General features: G+C 40.3%; 1 protein-coding gene across 4 annotated transcripts in view; it reads right to left on the bottom strand.

The window, feature by feature from the left end:
• MLLT3 (MLLT3 super elongation complex subunit) overlaps nt 1-24,483 on the bottom strand; it is a 231,022-nt gene that overhangs the window by 73,899 nt on the left and 132,640 nt on the right. For all 4 annotated transcript variants that reach the window (XM_032797555.2, XM_032797556.2, XM_032797554.2 and 1 more), the window contains 3 exons: nt 15,690-15,772; nt 11,673-11,816; nt 3,223-3,342 (listed from right to left, as the gene is read on the bottom strand). In XM_032797555.2, coding sequence (XP_032653446.1) covers nt 3,223-3,342; nt 11,673-11,816; nt 15,690-15,772 — 347 coding nt within the window. The remainder of the gene's footprint in view (nt 1-3,222; nt 3,343-11,672; nt 11,817-15,689; nt 15,773-24,483) is intronic.

The following is a 24,483-nucleotide window of genomic DNA, read 5'->3' as shown; positions in this document are numbered from 1 at the left end:
CAAGTCTGTTTCTGAGGGGAGAAGGCTGAATAATCCTTCCCACTGGCAAGTAATGCAATGTACTGATACAATGACTCTTTCCACCATTAAACATTGCAATGAACATCAGTAAAAACTGAACAGAGAAGGAAGTGATTAATTAGAGGACTATCCCCATAGCTCTGGCATACCACACTCCTTCGTGAGGGTTTATGGTGATAATTTATTGATATTTTATCTCTGGATCTCTGACACAGGAGAAAAGGAATAGTTAGATACTCATGGCTAAAATCAAAACAATGGTTTAAATCAGACCCTATTGCTATTGCATGCCCTTATTAAGTAATCAGATAACTCATAGTAATTCTTTTACAACAGTTTCACAGATATGGAATGCAAACCTCCACTGCTGTATGACTCTATACCTGATCTTGTATCAAACCATTCCACTACCATGTGGTTAGAAATTCATTGCTAGTAATTACACCTCTACCCCAATATAACGCGACCCGATATAACACGAATTCGGCTATAACGCAGTAAAGCAGTGCTCCGGGGGGACAGATCAAAGCAAGTTCAATAGAACGCAGTTTCACCTATAACACAATAAGAGTTTTTGGCTCCCAAGGACAGCATTATATCGGGGTAGATGTGTATATCAGTGGGACAATAAGTAAGGTAGCGCTCCTGAAGCAACAACTCAATGAACATGGGCCTTTTCTATTGCCAAGACCCAGTCTCCTGCTCCATACCTACCAAAATGGCTAGATACATTTACAGCAGGATAGCAAAGATCAATACAATATAATACACAAGGGAGCATACATGAAGAGACAATTGTATAGATGCACCACCCATGCCAATGCACTTCTGAACAATCACCACATGTAAAAGTTTTAAAAGGGAAAGCATTAATATTTGTGTACTGTGGACTGAAACTTGTGTAAGAAATTGTAGAGGTTCAAAACTAGAAAGGGCCTCTTCGTAGTATGGTCATAATAGATTGGAAGATACCTTAAAAAAATATTGACTTAAGGTCTTTGGGAGGAATCAAATCCCTGAATATATTTGCCTGTCAAATCAATTATTTTCTGTAGTAAGACACTGGGCTTTCTTTAATTCCATGACTTACTTTTAGAATAACCTCACAATTAGCATTTGTCAAGTGCCTTCCTGCACTTCCTTTTAACATACTATTAAAAACAACCTATACAGTGAAGCATTGAAGATGCAGGTGTAACGCTAACAGCCCCGGTCGTTGATGGGCAGGATCAAACCGGGGACCTCTGGAGCTTAGGGCATGAGCCTCTACCACATGAGCTAAAAGCCAACTGGTTGTTAGCTAAACCTGTAGAGCAGACTTATTTTATCTCTCTTTTTTTTTTAAGTGGTCTTGGTGCTATTAAACGGGACAGAACACCACCCCCAAGGTGGTGTCTGGGTTACACAGATACAGAAAAAGAGGAAGGACAGTCCAGTAGTTAAGACTCTAACCTAGGATTTGGGAAGGCCGGATTCAATTCTCTACTTTGGCACTGACTCCTGTATGACCTTGACAAAGTTAAATCTCTGAGTCACAGTTCCCCTTCTGTAAAATGGAGATAATAGCACTTCCCTACCTTATAGGGATGTTGTAGGGTAATTACATTAAAGATAGTGAGGCGCTCATATACTATGGTAATGTGGGCCATATAAGCACAATAGATAGACCACTTGCTTCTGTGTTTCCTTTTTAATTATGATCTATTTTGCATGTTACCAATATGTGCATTTAGCAATAGCATCTCTTTGTGTCAGGAACACATGGATTCAGTGCCTTATTGATACACAAGTGTTGGTGCTGGCATTTTACCTAGGGAACAGTGCTGTGCACATTTACATTGTATGTAAATAATAAGCAATAATAGTACTCTTATGGCATACAAAATCAGGTGCCAATAACGTCAAAGGAGTGTGCTTTAACATGGTTTCAAGCAACAAAGGGAACCCAAACCCAAACAATAAAATACTGAACAAAGAAAAGCAATCAGGATAGAGGTTTATACATTGATTGCTTCATGAAACAGGTGGGTGTTTTTTTGTTTGTTTGAAAAAATCCTAAAATGCAGTTTATTCTCAATTTACTTAAGTGATCTGAAGAAATTCTCTGTTACTTTGAACATGTTTGAACATGAAGAAATTGGAGAGGGTCCAGAGAAGAGCAACAAGAATGATTAAAGATCTTGAGAACATGACCTACGAAGGAAGGCTAAAAGAATTGGGTTTGTTTAGTTTGGAAAAGAGAAGACTGAGAGGGGACATGATAGCAGTTTTCAGGTATCTACAAGGGTGTCATCAGGAGGAGGGAGAAAATTTGTTCATGTTAGCCTCTAATGATAGAACAAGAAGCAATGGGCTTAAACTGCAGCAAGGGAGATTTAGGTTGGACATTAGGAAAAAGTTCCTAACTGTCAAGGTGGTTAAACACTGGAATAAATTGCCTAGGGAGGTTGTGGAATCTCCATCTCTGGAGATATTTAAGAGCAGAGTAGATAAATGTCTATCAGGGATGATCTAGACAGTATTTGGTCCTGCCATGAGGGCAGGGGACTGGACTCGATGACCTCTCGAGGTCCCTTCCAGTCCTAGAGTCTATGAATCTATGTTAATTTACATATTTCACATGGATCATTGAAATAATCATGCATCTAGTACAGGAGGCAAGGTATTACTTTTACTATTTATTAGCTTCACTTATTCACATTGATGACCTGGAGACTGACGACAGATCTCCAATTGTTAAACAGCAAGTAAAAGAATAAATATAATTCAAAAACCCCAAGGTCACCACATCACAGGATGCACTTTGCCCATTTATTTTGATGCATGTAAATTTATTTTAATTATTTACATTGTTAAATTTAATTATTTGTTTCAGTAATTGAAAGTATGCTAGTAAATGTTCTGTGGTATATTTTGCAAGAGTAATGAGATAGAATTCTTTCAAATATTGGGAAGAGAAAAAAGCAATACTATTATTTTTTAAGTGAAATATACAATGTAAATACCTTAACCATTGGTTATTCTCACAACCATCTGAGTTCTGCACTACCTTTAAAGTAGTAAGTCAGTAAATTCACTTCAGTGAAGTGCCTGTAACGCTGCATCTGCTAGGTTACTGTGAAACACCAAGGAATAAATTTTAGAAATTGCTCTCCAGATTTGCTTCACCACCTCAATTTCTCATATCAAAACAGGTCTCACCTTTGGCCCATGAGATGATTTCTTTTTCACTTCAGAAGAAGACAGGGAGTTACTGGGAAGGTTGGGGAGATGAAGGCTCTGTCCCGAAGAGACTGATGTGCCATCTGACATTACCATGATCTGTCATGAGAGAGGGAAATGAATGTACTGGTTAAACATCATAAAATCTTATGTAAGGAATTAGCAATCATTTTGGGAGTGGAGATATTGCAAAATCTCCAACATAAACAGCAATCTTGTTTTCCTCTATAGGTGTTGGATTATTTAAAAAAATTCCCATCCTCCATGCCCAGATGCAAAACTCTGCACACGCAAAAAAACCTCTTCAAAAACAACATGCCCAGTTTATTATATTAGAGTGAGTATTTTTTATTTGTAAACCCGATGAAAAAACCTGATGTCTCTTGGTTCGCATTAACATCCAGTTTGTAACCTCAATTCCATGTCCTCTATAATATTCAACACTTTTGCAATAAAGCAGTTTTATCTACTTGAGGCAGAAAGGCCTGCACTTATTGCCATCCCAGTAAGCAATATAAATGTGAGTCAGTCTTTCAGGAGTCTTGGCTATTGAATAAAGCATTGTGATGGAAAATGTATTGATGATGCAACTGATGCTGATTAAATTTTGTACCTGAAAGAGTTAAGTGCCTTGGTTCTAAAATCCTTTAAGGATGAGAATCCATCTTTCTAGTCAGACAGGCAAGATGCATCCATGCTGACTACTGAACCTCGCCTGATCTTGGAGGGTATATTATTGGATAACATATAATCTATTTGTGAAGCATTGTATGATAAATAGGTAAACCAACCAACCAAACATATGGTAGCATCTTAAGGTACTTTTGCAATGAAGCAATTATGGAGTTAACTGCATTGATGTATCAAAACTAATGGGACATCAATTGATACAAGTGAGGCGTTAAGGGTCAGAACTTTAACTATGGCTAGTTGGAATACCACACCCAGGCAGGGGTTGAAACCTTACAAACATGGTCTTGAACATAGATAGGCAGCAAACACACTTTGCCTCTGCTATACACCACACAGTGGAGCTGGTCAGTTTGCAAAGAACATGGTTAATTCAAGTTCTCTCTTTTGAATCAGAGTCCACATTACAACATTATAAGCAAATATCCCTCTTTCTGGGGAATGGCATTTGTGCTAGTATCAGTTTATCTTCATGAGAGGAAGTAGGCATGAGCTCACTCACTATTACTGAGTTTGACTGTGTTCTGCTCCTTGACTAAAAGTGGGAGCTGTGCCATTCAGAGCTTGAAAATAAAAATATATATACACACAAAAACAAAAAACCACACAGTGCCAAGGAACTATCATTGGAATGGAAGCCATCGGTTCTCCCCTAAAGGATAACAATTCTGACTCAACCAAAATTCAATGTACTGTTTCAGCCACTGCTCAAACCATCTTCTCTTGACATTCATGTTTTATTCGCTTATCTCCATCTTGAAAACAACTTAAAGGAAATCAATGCAGAAGGTGATGCCCAGCATCTCCAGAGGCATTGGGACAGAGTGGAGGTTTAGACAGAATGAGGAAATATCAACAGGAGCAAAGTTAAAAGTCAGCTAAGAATTGTTACATGCAACGACTGCTTGCTTGATGTTGAGCTTGATGTGAAACCATATATTTTTTTTAAAAAAGTTCACAATCAGTCACAGAAAAGGTAAAAAGCAAAAGAAGAACTAGAATTAGGAATAGTACTATGTCTTACCCTGTGACCCATATGATTCCTTTCATGTACTTTTTCTTAATAGAATTAGTACTTTTGAAAATCCTATCCTGACAGCTAGCTTAACTCTGCTCCCATTTAAATTAATGATAAGACTCCATTACCCTTAGTGGGAGCAGAATTAGCCAATGCTGAACATTTCTGAAAATGCCATGCTTAACGTTTGATTTGGTTGTAAAACACAGAGTTATGTCCAGAGAGGTAACTTGGAACATTTCAGTATTCCACATAGAAACTGAGCAAATCCAATATTGATTTTGCAAGTAAAATGTAGATTTTCCTAAATGTGAGCACGAGGTCAAATTAATACCTACAGTCCACAGCATATTATTTCATTATCAACCACCATGAACAGTGGTAGAATTCTGGTCAGTGGGGTGGACATTGTGTGCAGTAGACCAAATCCTACGTAGAAGGCTAAATTGTCTCTGCAAAACTGACAGTAGCAAAATAAAGTCTCCTATGTACATTTCATTTCTTGGCTACTATAATCAAAAACATTTCCCTACCTGCTCATTCAATTAATGTGAGAAGAGGAATTTTCTGATCCTCAGGCCATTTGTGCTTCTCAGACCCAGAGTTGAAAATAAAAAACAACCCTAGCATCATTTTCATCCTCCGAGTCCCCTTCCATAACATTGGTCTTGCTAACTAAGACATAATTTTAAGAAAAAGTTTAAGCTGTGAACACTTTCTTTTGAAACATAGTACATTTCCTTGAAGCTTAAATTAAGGAAGGAGACAGGCCTAGGGTTCAGTTCTCAAAGGGTTCAGCTGATAAAATATGGTGCCCTTTACTTATACGGGAAAACCCTATGCTGCGTTTATGAGCACTTCCTTTTGAAAACATTTTGAAATCCCATAGCCATTGAGAGTATGTCTTCATTGCAGAGTTAGCTCAGGCTGTAGCATGGATGTGGTCCTTAGCTCCCCAACATTCACAGAGAATATCCTTTGCCCCAGTCTTAAGGGTATTTTAAGCCTGCACTAACATATATAGCTGAGGATATAGGCTCGATATAGGGTTTTGCCTCAACCTGGGCTGGCAATCTGCTTACTTTGCAGTGAGGGCGCAGACTAATCAAGGAGTGCTGACACTACTTCAGTGCCTTCCCACCATTACACCTGGGTCGTATTTCTTCTCCTCTACCTACTCCCCTCTTCTGCACTGGAACTCACCTACAAGTTTATGTTTTTATATGGTGAAATCAGCCTTTAAACCCCATGCATGCCTACTACATTTCTACTGCACTTTCACAGCACTCTCACAGACAGTCTGAGAAATCCTCTTTCCAGCATGCTGCCAGCTGTCCAGATGCTGACACGAAGGTTCTGACGAACCTCTGGTGTGAGATCACTAAGACTCATGATTTGGGGAAATGTAGCCAAGATCAGCAGTTCTAAGAGGAAATCTCCAAGAATTTGACAGCAGAAGGAATTCAGTGGAAAGCATCTCAGTGCAGGGAGAAACAAAGGCATCTCAGGGCAGGGAGAAACATCAAAACTTTGAAGATTGCATATAGGAAGGTCCAGGATCACAACTCCACAACCTGCAAATCACCATAAACATGCCTGTTTTGTTGCCAAAGTTAATGAAAGAAAAGTTGAACAAGGCTCAAACCTTTTAAAACTCCACCTAGGAACAAATAAGTTATGAAAATATGAGCTTAAGATCAAAAGTACTGAGATAGACTTGATATCAACTAAAACAAACAAGAAAAAAAAACGTGCCCAACATTCAACCACCATTCCTATACATTAAAAACTAAAGGGGAATTAAAGCTCTTGGATCTTCTAAACTATGTGTTGGACACTGAAGCAAATGCTAATCATATAGTTTAAATAAACTCAATTCAATTACTTAAATCATGCAGAGCAAAAAATTAAAGATAATCCTTTCCCTAAAGGAACACTATACCTAACGTTGGTCCTTGAGAGGCTCCAGCTTCCCCAAGTAGTAGAATATATACTTCAAGCAGTAGAAGTAAGTAAGATTCACTACTTGTTCAACAATTAGGGACCTATGGTAATCTCAGATAGCACTATGTGATAAGTATATGATGAATACTGGCAAATGCTGAACTTTAATGACGACATCTTTAAAAAATGTCACTTTTCTGACAACTTACAGTTCCCTTGTTTAAAGCACCTTTCCCCAAGATGCTCATTTTTATTTCTTCCTTCTATTCATTAGAAGACCAGCTGTCTATCCATGGGCAAGGGGAGAGAGGTTTCTGCCATAGGAGCAACTTGCACTTCTAATATTAGTTCAGAGACAGCAAAGACAAAAAGAAAAACATCTGTTTCCAAGAGAGTTATTTGCTGCACTGATTAACGGGCAACCTACCCCTTGCAACCTCTTGATCTAAAACCTCAAACCACATCATTAATAACCACACGTATTTGTAATAATTCTCCCAAAATGTTATAAATTGGACTGTTTTTGTAAGTTACAATGGCTGCTCTCCAAGGGTGGACTGTATACTGTACTTAAGGGAGGAACTGATGGATTTGAAGTCCCTTTCCAAAAACTCAAGAGTACTAATTACACAATTGCAAACTGTATAAACATTCATTTATTGTACATATGGCAGACAGGGCTGTATTATATTGCTGTCTTAACATGAACTAAAAATATTTTTCCTGTGTTTTCCTGCAAAACTCACAAGGCAGTTGTTTGTAATGTCATATTGAAACAGGTGGTTTGTCCGAGGAAGACAGCGATTTTCAGGGGCAAAACTCCAATTTAACTGTTACCTATCATTCAGAGTCCTCCAAATTAACTTCTTGCTACTGACTTAAACAGATGAGATACCACTTGTAATCTTCCCATTAAAAAATGTATTTTTGACAGAAAATAAACAGTGGAATGGAATCAAATGAACCTTCTTTACCACAGAATGAAGGGAAAAGTGAGCCAAACTTTGCACCCAGCTAACTGTTCTCTGTCTAGAATGAGAGGTCTCTGGGAAGTATGCTTAGACTTATCATTGCCATAACTATTGGCTTTGGGTCAGAAAAACGTACACATCAGAGTCTTCACTCAAATACAAGAGGAGTTTTCATCAATGGAAACTGGTTTTTTGTCCTCTGGGATTTGATCTAGTCAGGTTGATAAGGCACACTGCTTATGCCTATAAGGCAAGACCAACTGGTTGCCACTGCTCCCTGCCAATCAATCCTGCCACATCATCATTACTGTATTCTACTTAAGAAAAAACAAGGACAAAGTTTCATGTTGACTTTTTCATTGCAAATTCCTTGTTCTGCAAGTAATGCTACTTGATCTGGGACAACATCTTTAAAGAAAGAGATGGATTGAACTCCACTGGAGATAGTGAATATTCATGCAAGGATTTGCTAAAACCTGCTCCTGCAGATCCTTTTCCTCTCCATATAGATAACAAAATCCAGAGGTTAATTAAAACTGGAAGATAGAGATGAACAAAGTTATTTCTGAAGGGATTTCTGCGTAGAAAATGTTCTCCTGTAGAAATCCAGCTTTGAGAAAGGACTTGTAATTTGGACATGACTTTTGTACAATTGTTTGGAACAAATGTTCTCCTTAAGTTTCTTGATTATAGAAAGATCAGTTCCAAGGCCAAATTACACCTTATATTTTTCACGATAAGGGAGAAAATAATTCTCAGACTGGAAGGGAAATCAGCTACACAGAGTCAGGTGAATCTTAGGATCCTCTGACTTATAGTGACTTAGTGTTAGACAGGAGACTACAATTATTGAAATATGGCATGACTCCAAGTTATTCTAGGTTGGTCTTCTGGGTCGAGTCCAGTATTTTCCAACAGTCTGAAAACAGGCTTAGCAAGTGCAAATAGTTCTCCTCTGTATTTGTTTCTCAGTCTAAAGAAAAAGCCTCAATTTATTTTCAAAGCATGTGTACTTGGATAGTGCCTACACAAAGCCTGCCCTTCATCTTTATGATGGCAGGAAGATATACTGTAACTCTCCTCTCTCCCTCACCACACCTCCTTTCAAGAGAGAAGACAAGCATTTGGAGTAAAGCTTATCATTTGGAAGGGAATATTCCAAAATGGGATTTGAACAGTAATTGTTCAGAATCAAGAGGACCATAAAAGGAAGAACAGTATCATTTTCAGGAAAGTGGATGTACTGTAGTAATGTATTTCCCGTCCTGTTTGCACACAGGACACATTAATGCAGGACATAAGCTTTGGAAAGAAAATAAACATTCTCCATACAACTATAAAAAAAACTAATCAAAAGATTCTCAATTTGAGAGAGTTTTATGGAGTCCATCTTTTACTCCTAAAAAGAAAACACCGTATTTTACATTTGAAGAGCACCATTCATCTTGAAGGAGAATAACTCGACCATGTCTTAAATTTTGCCAACTAGAGACATAAATCACTAGGCATCCAGTTTAGATTTCCTGAAGCTACTTTATTTGACTTGTGAGAAGCACATGCAGGACTGTTCATGGTCTGGGTTTCCACATAAGGGGAAGACTGAAGCTGAAACAATGATGGTGAAAACACTCCGAAATTAATTGCCCTGAAAATGCTCATCTTGATCTGAAGTGTATTACTTGTGTCAGTAATGCTACATCCTAGACTCAGTCAGTTGTCTATTCAATCACTCTTCAGAATAGAGGGGAGGGGCACATTTTCAGTGCTCCTACCTCCGTCTCGAAGAATAAGGAGAATTGACAGTAGTAAAAATAAAATGGGTCTTCCAGTACTGGAGGTCGATGAGGACCTTTAGTCCTTCAGGTGTAATTTAACTACAAAATGGACAAGACCTTACTGCATTTTCTATACTGAATTGATTAGATATAGGCCACTAGCAAAGAGATAATTAACAGAGGTAAGTATGAAAGACTAGTAGTCTCAGATACAGGTGATTTGTTGACTGCCAGTACATGAGGGAGGTGAGAGAAAAAAAGGACAATGATGGTTGATTTGTCTTCTCCAAATAGCAAGAGAAAATGATGCACAATAAACAGATAGTGATGTATACAGAACAAGAGGGGATAAATGCATTTTGGCACCGCACAAAGTCAAGTCATATATAATCAAATGTAAGGTGTTAGTCACTTATTGTCCAGCTGAAAAACAAATAAATGGTAGCAAGATAGTCAACACGAACTGTTGGGGGAGGGGGTTAATAATTAAAACTGTTAGAAAGTGTACATTCAAGTTACCTTACAATAGCAGAACTAACCTTTCCAGTGAAGCCTGGACTGATATACAATATGCTAAGTATTAAAAAAGAGACTTTTCAAATATTTTGGCCTTTTATCTGTAAGCACATTTAAAAAAGCCAGAAGTAAGCCCACCCAGGGCAGCACTTCCAATTCTAGCAAATGCAAATTGAAGTTAAATGTAGCTCATCTTTCTATACCCACACAGGGCTACTGTAGCAACAGAATTATTCTTTTTTCCAGAAATATACCTAGCTCCCTCTTCCAGTTTATCCATACCACTTACTAAATGTTTTATTTTCAAAGATCCTATTAAGCTAAGACATTTTGCCTGAAATACTTATAAAACTAGTCCCCTCTTCAGATTCAGTCCATGACTACTTGCGTTCTAACTAGTCACTGTCTCAAATCATTTTATCCCTTTTTTTTGTAATTGTATACATTTGTACAAGATCTGTTCTTTTTTCGAAGACCCCCTACATAAGCCAAATAAGAATAATCCTTTCATTTACTTATGACTACTCAACATATAAACAGAAACCTCTCCCTCATATAAACACACACCAAAACAGTGAGGCACTTTCCTCCAAAGATGTTAACATTCATACATATGATATAAGTTTGTCCCTCTTACGCTAACAGACTGTCTTAGGCCTACTAACACCCATTCAACCGATATGGAAAGAAGTCCAAAGCTACTTCTACATAGTCCCAGAATTTGGACTATGGCACATACCATCATGCTACGCTGTAACTCCCCCATGTGGATGTTTTTGTTCGTGTTAATGTAGTCCTCTAATGAGGTACCTTTTAGTTAGCACCAGTAGCCTCCACACAAGGGAGTTACAGTGCAACACGCTAGCAGATGCTGCATTTCACACCCTCAAAGTCTTACCTGCAGGGTCATAGACAAACCCTAAACTGGTATAGCTTACACCTTCATACATTGTTCTCTGGCTCCTACTGTGTAACTCACACCAACTTTGTCTCTCTTACAAATCAGAAGAGCGGGTATAAGTAGATTGAAAGCAGTCTGAGAGTAAAGGAGTCTAATTTATGCTGCCTTACATATCACTTCTGCACTTGGTCCACTTAATTTTCCAAACACTATAATCACAATTTTTTAAACAAAGTTTAACTTTGTGTTATTTGATCTCACCATAGTTTGTATCCTGCATTTCAACTTCAGAGGCCCATATAAAGCAGTTTCATTCATGAACTTAATTTCCTTACTGCCTTTGCAGAAATAAATGTGAAGACTTTAACCTTAAAGACAGCGAAAGATACCATTAACTAACAGTGTACTTTGGCATTAGTCAGTCAGTCAGTCAGTCAAAAAAAAAGAAAAAAAGGTCTGCTTACTTGTTCCCCCTCAAACAATAGGCAGTAAGCTAATCACTCACATACTCCACTTAATTTTACTCTCAAAGTAACTTTTATTACACTCAGTGCACCAGCAATAAGCAGCAAGTTCTTTAATGTGATGACTTTCAACATGGGCGTGGGACTCACCCCTCCGGCCTTCAGCAACTTCCTTCTGAATTCTTCGGTTGGGTTGTTGAATGTGAGCTTTTCGCAGCGGAGGTGGTTTACAGGTGGGTGGCCTTCAAGGTGCAGGAATAAGTCATAATCAAAGCGGACTTTCTTCGGTTCTTCCTGAGGGTTGAAAATAACCACATAGAAAAAATCTACCACCACAAATAATTAGCTTGAAAACAAGTGCTATATAAAAGAGTTAAATAAAGAAGGTGTCAAGTAAAATGAATGTTACGACATTTGTACTGTTCTCTTATATTAAAACTAGTGACATAAAGCTTGCAGCAAGAGTTCATTTTTAATGCAAGATCCTCTGTAGTAATCTGGGGCTGATTCTTCTTCATCAGCAGTAAAGAAAAAAAAAAGTTAACAAGAATAAATCTGTGACAGCCTAGCATACTCCTGTGCATGGTCTCTGCTCATTTTGCTTCTTGTCACTGCTGATGTGACCTCATCACTCAAGATCCAGACTAATCAACTAGATTTCCAAACATTCGACCACAAAATAAAAAAAATATCTTGCTATTGCTAGTGTAGTAAGGAATGACACTTTCAGGTAGTAATTACATATAGCTTTTTCCCATGTTCCCTGTACCAATATAGGGAGTAAAACGGGGGTAAGTCACACACGACATGGAAAGGATCACCAATGCTTTATCATTTGGAAAGCTCCTCTACCAAAAAGGTTACTAATATCAATGACTAGACTCCAATTTGTAATACCAGGACAAGGAATCAATTAATCATGTTGTAGGTTTACAACTATCCTTGTATATTTCTCTCCTAGTAGCCTCAAATGGGGCAACTGCTCCACAAGAGCCTGCCAGTTGTACAACACAAGTTACTGAACAATGGACACGTGAGACAGAGTACTAATAAGAGAAAAATAAGCTGTCAGATTAATAAGAGAGTCTTTAGCAATCCCAGGTATAACAGTTTCAGCATGCATCCAGCATGTCTTTGTGATCATAAGCTACTCAGAGGGAGTGCTGTATTTGGGTCTTGTTTGGTGGCAAGCACACTACGAGTGCTTAAATCGTATCAAAAAAGTATTTACTTTTGACTCCTCAGGATTCCAAGGATGTGGACAGCAGGAAGCTTGAAAATCATAATTACAGTAAAAAAAAAAAATCAAAACAAAGATTTTAAACAAAGTCAGGTTAAGTTCTCTCTGTTGTATCTCTGAACTTGAAGCAGTGACCCAGGAAAAGGAACTGGGATAAGGAGCCTGCAGTAGCTTGTTTTTGAAGACAGACAGAGGAGAGCAGTCCCCTGTAGATGAACCAGTAGCTTGATTGATTATATTGAAATGTACCACGGATGAAGACATAGAGAGGTTAATGTATGGTTTCCTGGGAAAAGTTAAGTAAATTATTCCTCAAACTATTTGGGCAGAGCCACATCATTCCCCCTGCCATTCAGTTCATACCTGCAGGTTTGTTATATAAGCCCAAGTTGTAGAAGTGAACAAACTGGAGTCTTCAGGAAAATTCTTTGAACATTTGATGACCAGAGCCTGTCACTTCAAAGCAGAAATTTACTGTAAGAAGCATCTGTAAAAGCCACAGCCATTATTTAATGGCAACCCTGATAGGAGGGTGGAACACACTGAAACTCACTTTAACTCCCCTAGTTGGCTCATATACCCTTTTTTAAAATGAAAGTGCATTTTTCAATGTAATGAAACCTTGGATCTAAAAGCACGTTTTAAGGGACTACTGTACATTTCTCAATTGCTGTTAACTGCACCCTCATTGCAGCTGAATATGCCATATGCTTCTTTGCATTCCTGCGATTCCTTAAAGCTTTGAAAAATTTTCTGTCAGAGGGAAGAGCATATTGCTTTTCTACCAATTCCTTTTTAGTCTCAGGAACAGGAATACTGTAATTCTTTGAGTCCAAGGTCCACAGCGGATGGCTTCCTGCACCCCTTTCTTGTCTACATATACCTTGGACACCTTCGGAATCAGAAATGGAAAAGTTGTCTACCTTGAATAAGTGATGATCATCTGTCTCCTCTTCCTCCTCCAATCTATCCCCTCTTTCTCTGTACTGGAATCTCTGTGAAGCAGCTTGGGGGAGGAAGAGTAGCTGAGCCAGGAGAAGGTAATATTTTGGCTGAAGAGACCTTCACGAATTAGAGTTGGCCCTATTTTTGTATCTTTTCCCCTTTGTGTGCTATTGACTGCAGGAAGGGTTTTTATGCTGCATCTGTGCGACGAACTGGCTGACCCACAGTCCAACTGCTGCTTCTTGATTTCCATGTCACCAAAATGGGCGTGAGGGACGTTTGCAAATTCCCAGTTCCAAATGTTGCTTGAGAGTGAGGTGAGCTGTAATCATTGGAGCCTTGTCCTTGATTTCAGTACATGCCACAATTCCTGCTGGAGAGCTCCTGTGACTTGAAGGCCTCCATATTCAGCAAAGACAGCCAAAAGTCTGGGTGGAAAACAAAAAAAGAAATGTCGGGGGGAAGCCTCTGTAGAGATGCTTCAATGAATCACTGTCTTCTGACTTTGAGTCCCCGGTTTTGGGCTGAACTCTGAATGGATGGGGCTTAAAGACCCAGAAAATGGACTGCTTTTCTATAATAAAGTCAGATATCCTGGAATGGACAAAGCTACTCCCTAAAGGAGACAAATGCACCAAAAATGCACCAAAAGGCCAGTTTATCACTAAATCAATTCTATTTCTTTCTCCAGTATCAGGTGAGGCAGAGTAAGCCCTATACTCCTCAGATTGATACAGGGAACATTGCAAATCCTATCATTCAACATCTGCTGTTCAAAACCAACAACCTAAAAGGTACCTGAGCAAATCCTAAAATAGGATGAGCAGAAAAAAATCATGTACTATATCTTGGCAGGTTTCAGAGTAGCAGCCACGTTATCTGTTCTGCCTGTATCTTGGCAGAACTTTCCATAGAGAAGAATGGAACATTGTTGTGCCTACTTAAAAGCATTTTGAAACTTGTGTAAATGCACTTATCTAAACCACCTTTTAAGTGAGCAGGTTTCAATGAATACTTTGGCTACGCAAAGATTTTTTTAGGGCACTGGTCTTATTTAAAATTCTAAAAACAGAGATGTAACAAAAATATATAAATGCGTGTTTCTGTTTCAAGCCACTATGTCAAACTACATTTTAGTGAATTCAGTATTACAAGATAAGCTACTAATACTGTTTGTGTGTTTCATTTACAACAGCAGCTCCACCAAATCACATTGAACGGTCATATGTATGCAACCTGAAATACCGTGATACTTTACACTAAATTCAAGAAACTATGGAACTTTGATTATTCCCCTCCATCCCCGCCCCCTCAAATCCTATTCTTTTTTATCTGAAAAGTTATTAGCTATAGAGTCCTTTTCATGTATTTAATTAAAATCTCAATGTTAACTACCTTAAGTACCTGCAGAAAACAAAGTATCTATCAGAAATTATACTGGGAGAAACCACAATACTGAAATCTTTGTGGAATGGCAAAAACTCTATTTTTAACTGTGTCCCCTGGTAATGTTGAATTCAAAAGTATCAATACGCACATTACACTAAAACATTTTTTTTTCCCCCAGAGAGGATACAGTATAAAAAGGTTCTCTTTGAAAGACCAAAAAGTAAACTAATGACACAAATTGGCAATATTAATTAGAATAATCGGACCATTGTAAAAACAGCATCAAAATCAGCTTCTTTTTTAAACTCAAGTACCATTTTAAAAACTTTCTAAAATCCCAGTCAATTTCTGACATAGGCTAGTAACCCTTCTCAGTTTCTCTCAGGTAATCCTAATTTCACAGAACGATCTGTACAAATCACTGTGGAAACCTAGCCTGTCATTCAAACTAGCCATAATTTTTAGAGTTTGTAGTAACTTTTTATGATGGCATTTAACAAGTTCTTTGTGATTTGTGAATTAAAATGCAAACTATCAAATAACTTGCATATTAATTTTTTCTGCAGGAAGTGAAACAGTATCAGATTACATACCTTGTTTTTGAAGTAAACCTCAATTGGCAAAATGAAACCAGCATACCCAGATTCTTCAACTTTGTAAGGTGGATCTTTACACACTGAAACAATAAAAAAGAAGATCTGTTTAATAACAAGGATCATTAGTAGCTTAAAGATGGCAAGATTAGAATAAGCATTTCATTTAGAAGTGTAGGTACAGCGTTGGTCACAGTTTTGTCTTTTACTTCCCTCTGCTGAGTTCAAGGTGCATAAGAATTGATTGATTTTTCGTATTTAAACCAGATTTTTTATTTTGTAACGTAAATTATAATACATTTTTCTTTTTAAAATAACCTATTTGTAAATTAAAACTGAATTCAATACAAAATATGTTAAGGCCTAAACATATTATCACCTCTTGAAACATTTACCAGTAACTAAAAATAAATATGTTGAATCCATGAGCCTCTTATCAAAAACTTTGAGTTGAAGTCTGCTTTTCTATATAAAGAAAGCGTCAGGAAAAAACAACTAAGTTTTGAGATCAAATTTAATACATATGGCACAATAGGTTATGTACTGTGTTAAGTACTTGATCCAATGGAGGACCCAAAGGCTGTGCTTCTGGGTGTAACAGACTGGCAAAGTAATCAAAGGCATCTGGATCCAGGCTCAGATTCCAGGAGACACCATCATGCAGCTCACTAGGATCATCCACTGAGCCCATCTGGGTGGTCTCAGACTCCTATTTTATAGCTTTTCCCTACTTGAGCTCTGATTGGCTCAGTTCTCAAATTATGAATATGACTCCACTCACCATGCAAAATTATTCTCCAGCTCATGGAAAAACATTGAAGTTTATGTATCCAAAACATTTACGATTGTTTCATTTAATAAAAATATATGTTATATACTGTTTATGTTTAAATTCCAACTACCATCCTAATACAGTTTGACACAAATCATGAGCAAAATATTAATTCTCTAGTACATAAGCAGTATGTAATTCACCATTTTCTAAAACATTTAGATGTACAGTTAATAAGTATCTAACTGTATTAAGCTCTATAATTGCTTTAAAATAGCTATGGTATATCCATGAATGAGAATGCAGCTTTCTTTAAAAAATAGCTGAAGCACAAATGGAAAGTTGATTAAAACAGTTTATTTAAATAATTAATTAAATTGCTTTGATTTAAATCAATCTACCATGGTGGAGTTTGTGAAACACCCTTTCAAAGACAGTAAAGCAACTCCCTCTAATTTGTGTATTACTGTATCCCAATTAAACCAAAATCTGCCACATGCTGAAAAGCCATGATATTCTGGCATACAGTAGGCTTTGGTAGTCTCAGGAATGGTGAATTGTGTTATGGTATTAGAGCAATACATACAAACTGTACACTGTAGGGTGTGGACTTCTATAATAGGATAAGATTTACAACACCAAAATACCTAGATAACATTTCCCCCTATATTGTCGAGGTAGTACATGCACTTTTAGTTGTTTGTAACTCTGGCAACTTTAAAACGTGAGCCTTGGGACCAAAACTCTCAACTCAAGCCAAAAACTCTGGCCCTGACCTTTTCAAAAAGTTCAGGAGATTCAGAACCCAGGACTCTTCTTTCTCCTGTTTAACTGTGCTACAGCATTTCAGAGTAAATGACATGGTACAAGATCACACTAAGCTGAGAGAGCTAGGGAACCCTTAACGCTTCAGAAGTGTTAAGCCAGTTTCTTAATATTACTTCAGTGTTTGTACAAGCTAATTTCCTGTGTGCTATCATATCAGTGACATGATAGGAGATTGCCGGATCCTTTGAGGATGAATGGTGGAACTGATATGAACACATGATTTCTCTGGACCATCTGGTCTTGTTATATCAGTGTCAGCTGACAGATTGAATCTGTGCATAGTAATTCCCCAGATAAGTTAGTATCTGTTGCACTATAAGAGCTCATTTGGTACTGCTAGGAGGTTGCATTGTAAAATGTATGTTATATGAAGTGAGTGACCTTATATACTGGGGTGGCCAAACTTACTGACCCTCCAAGCCACGTATGACAATCTTTAGAAGTCTGAGAGCCAGAGCATTCCTGCCCGGGCTCGGGACTTCAGCTTCAGCCACAGGGCAAAAGCCCCGAGAACCTCCTCCTTACTAGGCACAAGCCCCTACTCCACCTCGGCAGAGGTGCCAAGCTCTCCCCTCCCCCGGCAAGTCTGGTAGGTGGAGAATGAGGCGTGGGGGGGAGCTCTGCGAGCCATACTTTAATGGTCAAAGAGCCACACGTGGCTCGTGCGCCACTGTTTGGCCACCTCTGTTATATACATTAAAAGGAAACATTTTTACCACAGATGCAGTGTGTACTAATAATAAAAACCAACAGCGCACAGTGCACTTTACAGACAGATCAGAGAGACAAGTTGCCTGCCCCAAATTAATTGAAATCTATAGAGACAAGGTAATACCATATATTTAAGGTGCTGGCAGGTATTCAGGTGCTACAGAACCTGCCACAACTCTCCAGCTTCCGCAGGGAGTGTGGTTGCTACTACATGCTAAAGTGAGTATAGTAGGTGTGTTCCCCCGCTGTGGCCAGGCAAGCTCTGCTGCTCACTGCAGAGTGACGACGGGGATAGGGCCATAGCTCCTCCTTCTGGCCCTTCCCTTTGGGATGGCTATAGAACTGTTAGCCCTGTGCAACCCTTGGACCAGACTTGGTGTAGAAGCGAGAAAGATTCCATACACTGCCACTTCTCTGCATACCAGTGCAGCAGCCTGTCACCATGTAATTTACATCTCATAAACCAAGGACGCAGGAAAGGGAGGCAGGAAAAGCAGCACGAACACACCCTAATGTTTCGTATGTGCTATGTTCATTACACGTTTTTTCCCCTCCAATCATTATTTAAAATGTCTTTCAATTTTCTTGGCAGGAAAGAGGAGGAATTACAGTTCATGAAAGTCTCTTGAAAGAAGTGCATTTTAAGAAGTGGTTCGAAGGAGAGAGTTAAGTAAGATAGAACAAAACAAAAAGGGGAGTCTCAGGCATAGGGCCATTTACAAAAAGAAGGAGAGGTTAAGCAGTAAGATTTACCCAAATGGAAATGATGCAATATAGAAACATTTCCTGTATGAGAAGAATAGATTGCCTGGTACTGAAGTCTCAGGCTCTCGTTAAGTGAAATGCACTGAGGTCTCATTTCTCATGTATGCCATGTCAGCTTCTTCTTGTGTATCTAAGGGCGGGTCTTCTCTACCCGCGTAGATTTATAAAGCAGTTATCAGTGCTGAAAGGGAAGATACTTACCTTACTGTAACTGGAGTTCTTTGAGATGGGTTGTCCCTGTCTATATTCCAATGTGGGTGTGCATGTGCTTCACACACCTGAGACTGGAATAATCTTGCAAGCAGTGTCCATTGGTCCATGCCTGCATCTCTGCTCTCCTCGAGCTTTGCACCAAGGATATAAAGGAGGAGCAGACCAATCACCTCTTTGGCTCCCCCTTTGCCCCAAATCTTGCCAAGATCTGAAGCAAGGGAGGAGGACAGCTAGGAACCACACATCTCAACAAACTCCAGCTCAATAAGCTAAGTAACTCCCATTCTTTTTCGATTCCTGGTCCCTATGCATAGGTTCTGGAACTAAGGCCTGGTCTACACTACATGTTTAAACTGATTTTAGCGGTGTTAAACCAATTTAACGCTGCACCTGTCCGCACAACAAGGCCCTTTATATCGATATAAAGGGCTCTTTAAACTGGTTTCTGTACTCCTTCCCGAAGAGAGGAGTAGCGCTGAAATCGGTATTACCATATCAGATTAGGGTTAGTGTGGCCCCAAATCGATGGTATTGGCCTCCGGGCGGTATCCCACAGTGCACCATTGTGACTGCTCTGGACAGCAATCCGAACTCAGATGCACTGACCAGGTAAACAGGAAAAGCTCCGCGAACTTTTGAATTTCATTTCTTGTTTGTCCAGCGTGGAGCTCTGATCAGCATGAGTGGCGATGCAGTTCCAAATCCAAAAAGCGCTCCAGCATGGACTGTACGGGAGATACTGGATCTGATCGCTGTATGGGGAGACAAATCTGTTCTATCACAGCTCCGTTACAGAAGACGAAATGAGAAAGCATTTGAAAAAATCTCCAGGCTATGATAGACAGAGGCCACAGCACAGTGCCGTGTGACAAGCGTAATGGAAAGGCAAAGGATCAAATGGACGCTCATGGAAGGAGGGAGGGGGTACTGAGGACTCCAGCTATCCCACAGTCCTTGCAGTCTCCGAAAAGCATTTGTATTCTTGGTTGAGCGCCCAATGCCTGTAGGGTCAAACACATTGTCCGGGGTGTTTCAGGGTATATGTCGTAAATTTACCTCTCCTCCCACCCCCCATGAAAGAAAAAGGAAAAAAATCATTTCTTGAGTTTTTTATATGTCACTTTATGTCTACTGCATGCTGCTAGCATGGTGCTGCGGCAATGAATAGCAGCATCCTCTCCCCTCCTCTCCCCTCCCTGGTGGCAGACGGTACAATATGACTGCTATCCATCGTCATCATCAGCCCATGAGTGCTCCTGGCTGGCCTCAGTGAGGGTCGCCGGGGGCTCCTGGGTAAATAAATGGAGACCTCGTCATCCGAGAGGGTATCACGAACGGCTGGTAACGTCCTCATCATAGCAACTGGGGGCTGAGTTCCATCAGCCCCTCCGCCCCTTTCATGTCTAAAAAAAATTCTGTACTGCCTGGACTATTATAGCAGGAGATGCTGGGCTCCTCTCCCTGCACCATTTAATGTCCGCCTGGACTATCATAGCACTGGAGACTGCCTCCCCCATTTTCTCACTACGAGAGTCAGTGTTTCTTATTCCTGCATCTTATACCCATCAACACAAAGGGGGACACTGCCACGGTACCCAGAAAGGTTGGGAGAGAAGGAAATCAACGGGTGGTTGTTGCAGGGGACCCACTTGTGAATGGCATGCAGCTCATCATTTCTGCGGGATCTGACACGGAGCGGCGTGCTCTCTGGTTCTCTGATACACTTGCCCATATTCTAGGCAGACTGACCCTATTTAAGAAACCATAAAGGAGGGATTGACTCAGGGAGTCATTCCCATTTTGTCTGCGACCCCAGCCGACCTCAGCTAAGGCAGCCAGGACACTCATGACAGCAAGCAGACGGTACAGAACACTGATAACTGTCATCCATCGCCATTACAAGGCACACAGACGGTAACAGACGACTGTAACCGCCTCTGCTACCTGCAATGGCAAATGAATGCGCTGTGTAGCACTGCAGTACCGCATCTGTCAGCGGCATCCAGTACACATACAGTGATAGTGACAAAAGGCAAAATGGGCTCCATGGTTGCCATGCTATGGCGTCTGCCAGGGCAATCCAGGGAAAAAGGGCGCGAAATGATTGTCTGTCGTTGCTTTCATGGAGGAAGGAATGAGTGACGACATTTACCCAGAATCACCCACGACACTGTTTTTGCATCATCATGCATTGGGATCTCAACCCAGAATTCCAATGAGGGGCCGGGAGACTGCGGGAACTATGGGATAGCTACCCCACAGTGCAACGCTCCGGAAATCGACGCTAGCCTCGGTACATGAACGCACACCACCGAATTAATGTGCTTAGTGTGGCCGCATGAACTCGACTTTATACAAATCTGTTTTACAAAACCGGTTTATGTAAAATCGGAATCATCCCGTAGTGTAGACATACCCTAAGGGTGCTACCACACCCCTGGCTTGAAGTAGTTTCCATCATATGGAGTGTTTACAGTTTGGTTCAATGGCTTTCAGCACCCCTACTATAAAAATTGTTCCAGCACCCCTGCCCGTATTTACATTCCACTGTGAGTGACTTACAAGCAGCACTCAGAGGGGAGGGTGTTGCAAGGATGCAGATGGTATAGCTATTTGTTGAACTACTGACCCAAAAGAATGCAACAGTGGAGGAGTCCTGAACCAAGGCTATTGTCTCAAAAACGTGTGGATGGAATTGCATGTAGCTGCTCTGCAACTGTCAAGAAAGAATATCTAATGACAATGAGGCCACTTGTGTCCTTATCCCATATGAGGGAGGAAGCTGTGTGAATTGATAGAGTAAGATATAGCCAGATAGGCACTTAGAGACACTCTGAGATGGGACAGCTTGACTTCAGACTCATTCTACTATGGCAACAAACAATCTAGATGACTGTCTGATCAGTTTTGTTCTTTATAGGTAAAATGCCAACGCTCATCGCGCATTGAAGGAATGAAGTCTCATCTCCTTACTAGAGGCATGGGGCTTTAGGAAAAAAAATACAGGTAAGTGAACTGACTGGTTTATGTGAAATTCCACAGCTATTTTAGGAATGAATTTTGGGTGCAGTTGTAGAGACACTTTGTCCTTATGAAATATTGTGAATGGTAGATCAGACATTAGGACCCCAAGTTCTGGCTGAGGTGATGGCAATGAGGAAGGCAATGTTAAATGACAGGAGAAAGTTCCAGAAGATTTACATGCACTCTAGTCTCTTGGGGTATTCAAAGGCCCTGCACCATGTTATCGTCTATGTGGGCTCCCCAGACTAGCACAGAGGCACCCATAATTACTGCCTTGTTGAGTGTGACAGGGCCAGGTTTGGGCCTATTTCACCAATTCCCCTGAATTGGGCCCCGCGCCTAAGAGGGCCCCGTGCCCAGTGAGAATCCCTTCCCTGGCTAGAGGTACCTTTTTAAATTTTTACTCACTTGGCGGCACTTCAGGTCTTCAGCAGCACTTCGGCAGGTCCTTCACTTGCTCTGGGTCTTCGGCAACACTTCAGCATCGGGTCCTTCACTGCCGCCAAAGACCTGGAGTGAGTGAAGGACCCACTGCCGAAGTGTCGCCGAAGACTCGGAGCACCGCCTGGTGAGTACAAGCCCCATGTGTTTTTTTACATGTGTGTGTTTTTTAACATGTGTGTGCAGTGTGTTTATTTTATTTTATTTTAGTCATCCATGCTGAGGCCCCATCGAAACTGTTCGAATTGGGCCCCGCACTTCCTAAAGCCGGCCTTGAGTGTGAGAGGTGGAACAACCACATAAACTAATCCAAAATCTTTCCACCAAATTAGTGAGGCCTCCATTCTGGTGGGATCTGTCACTGTTCATGCTCAGACATGCCAAATCCGTGGAAAAAAAAAAGAGTGCAAAAATTCCCTTGGTTTTGGCTTTATTGGCTTGTGAGTTGCTTGTTGGCTAGTTTTTGACTTGTAGCTTGTTGCAGTTTGTTATGTCTTTTTTTTTTTTTTTTTTTTAATCAGCTCCCGGCAAGCAGGGGCGAAGGTGGACAAATGGGGCAAGGAGAGGGAGAGAGTAAGGAGCGCACAGCAGGTTCAGCACAGTCCCAGACTGCACACCGGGAGATCGAGTCATATAGAGTGTTGGGATTCTTAGGAATTGGCTTGTTTTGGCCTTGTTTTGAAATGGGATTAGCTTGATTTTTGATTTACTGTGAAAGTTGGGGTGCTTATTTACCATGTGAAAGTTGGCAACTGTGTTCATGCTGTGCTCACTTGGTACATTTGAGTTCATGTATCAAGTTGCTTATGGCATGAAATCTGTCGATTAGGTGATAAGCCCTCACTCTGAGTCTAGAGTAGCTCCTACAAATTCGATAGCCTGTCTTGGGGTGAAGATAGACTTTTTCATGTTTACACAGACTCCTAGGGATGATAAAAGATGAAGCAGGGACATGGTTAATGCAAGGGCTTCTAAGCATGGCCTGCCAACGAGAAGCCGATTGCGTAAATATGTGAAGAAAGTGGAACTGCTCTGTGTGAAATTTCCTGCTGCTACTAGAAACTCTTTGGTGAAGACCAGAGTACAATTATTAGACCAAATGGAAGCACCCTGTATTGATAGTGGCCATGGACCACCATAAACCTGAGGAACTTTCGATGGGCAGGGCAAATGTCCATGTGAAAATACACATCGTTCATATCAAGAGCTGTGAACTTTCTTTTCCAGTAATGGTATTAGCAATGCCAGTGTAACGATATGGAATTTTAGTTTGTGAATAAAAACAAGTCATCACAGGCCAAAAATGGGTCTCCACCCTTCCTTCTTTTGGGGAACTGGGAAATATTTCAAATAGAATCATTTTCCCTTGATGCTGAATAGGCACCCACTCTATCACTCCCCAGTGGAGGAGAGATTCTACCTCCTGGAGGAGAAGCTCCTTGTGAGAATGGCCCCGAATGGCGACTGGGAAGGGGCTTTTGGAGGACATAGGGAGAGAAACTCAATGGCATAGCCAGAATGATTGATATCCAGCATGCACTTGTCTGTTCTTTCTCTTCAGTTGTGGAAAAACATTGCTCGGTGGCCACCAAAAGACAGAGGCTTGGGTGCAAATAGCATCAACAGTGTTTCGCAACTCCCAAGTATCCCATCCAAGTGCCTCTTTCCCGGAGGATGAGATTGGGTTAACATGGAAGGTTTAGGGTATCTTGACTTTTGCACCCTTTGTCTTTTGTGAAGCAGTTCACAGGATTGCTGATGGCAAAATGGTTGAGCCACAGGCCTGGTTTGCAGGCATGTTTGTGGTATCTCTTCTTAGGAGCTGGTGTATATGTAGTCAGAGAGCAGAGTCTTTCAGTGAGAGCAAAGACTCAGTCTTTTCATTGAAAAAGTTGGTTTTGTTAAAGAGTAAGTCCCTCCACAGTGTTCTGGACCTCCCTGGGAAACTCCTAAAGAATGTGTCCATGATTCCCAGTGCATGACAATGGCCACTGAGCTCAATGTAGTGTGCAATGACCTCAGATTGAAGTTCTGGTCACC

Source organism: Chelonoidis abingdonii, chromosome 6 (genome assembly GCF_003597395.2).
Source record: "Chelonoidis abingdonii isolate Lonesome George chromosome 6, CheloAbing_2.0, whole genome shotgun sequence".
Taxonomy (NCBI): domain Eukaryota; kingdom Metazoa; phylum Chordata; order Testudines; family Testudinidae; genus Chelonoidis; species Chelonoidis abingdonii.
This window is presented reverse-complemented; position numbering and strand designations above follow the sequence as displayed.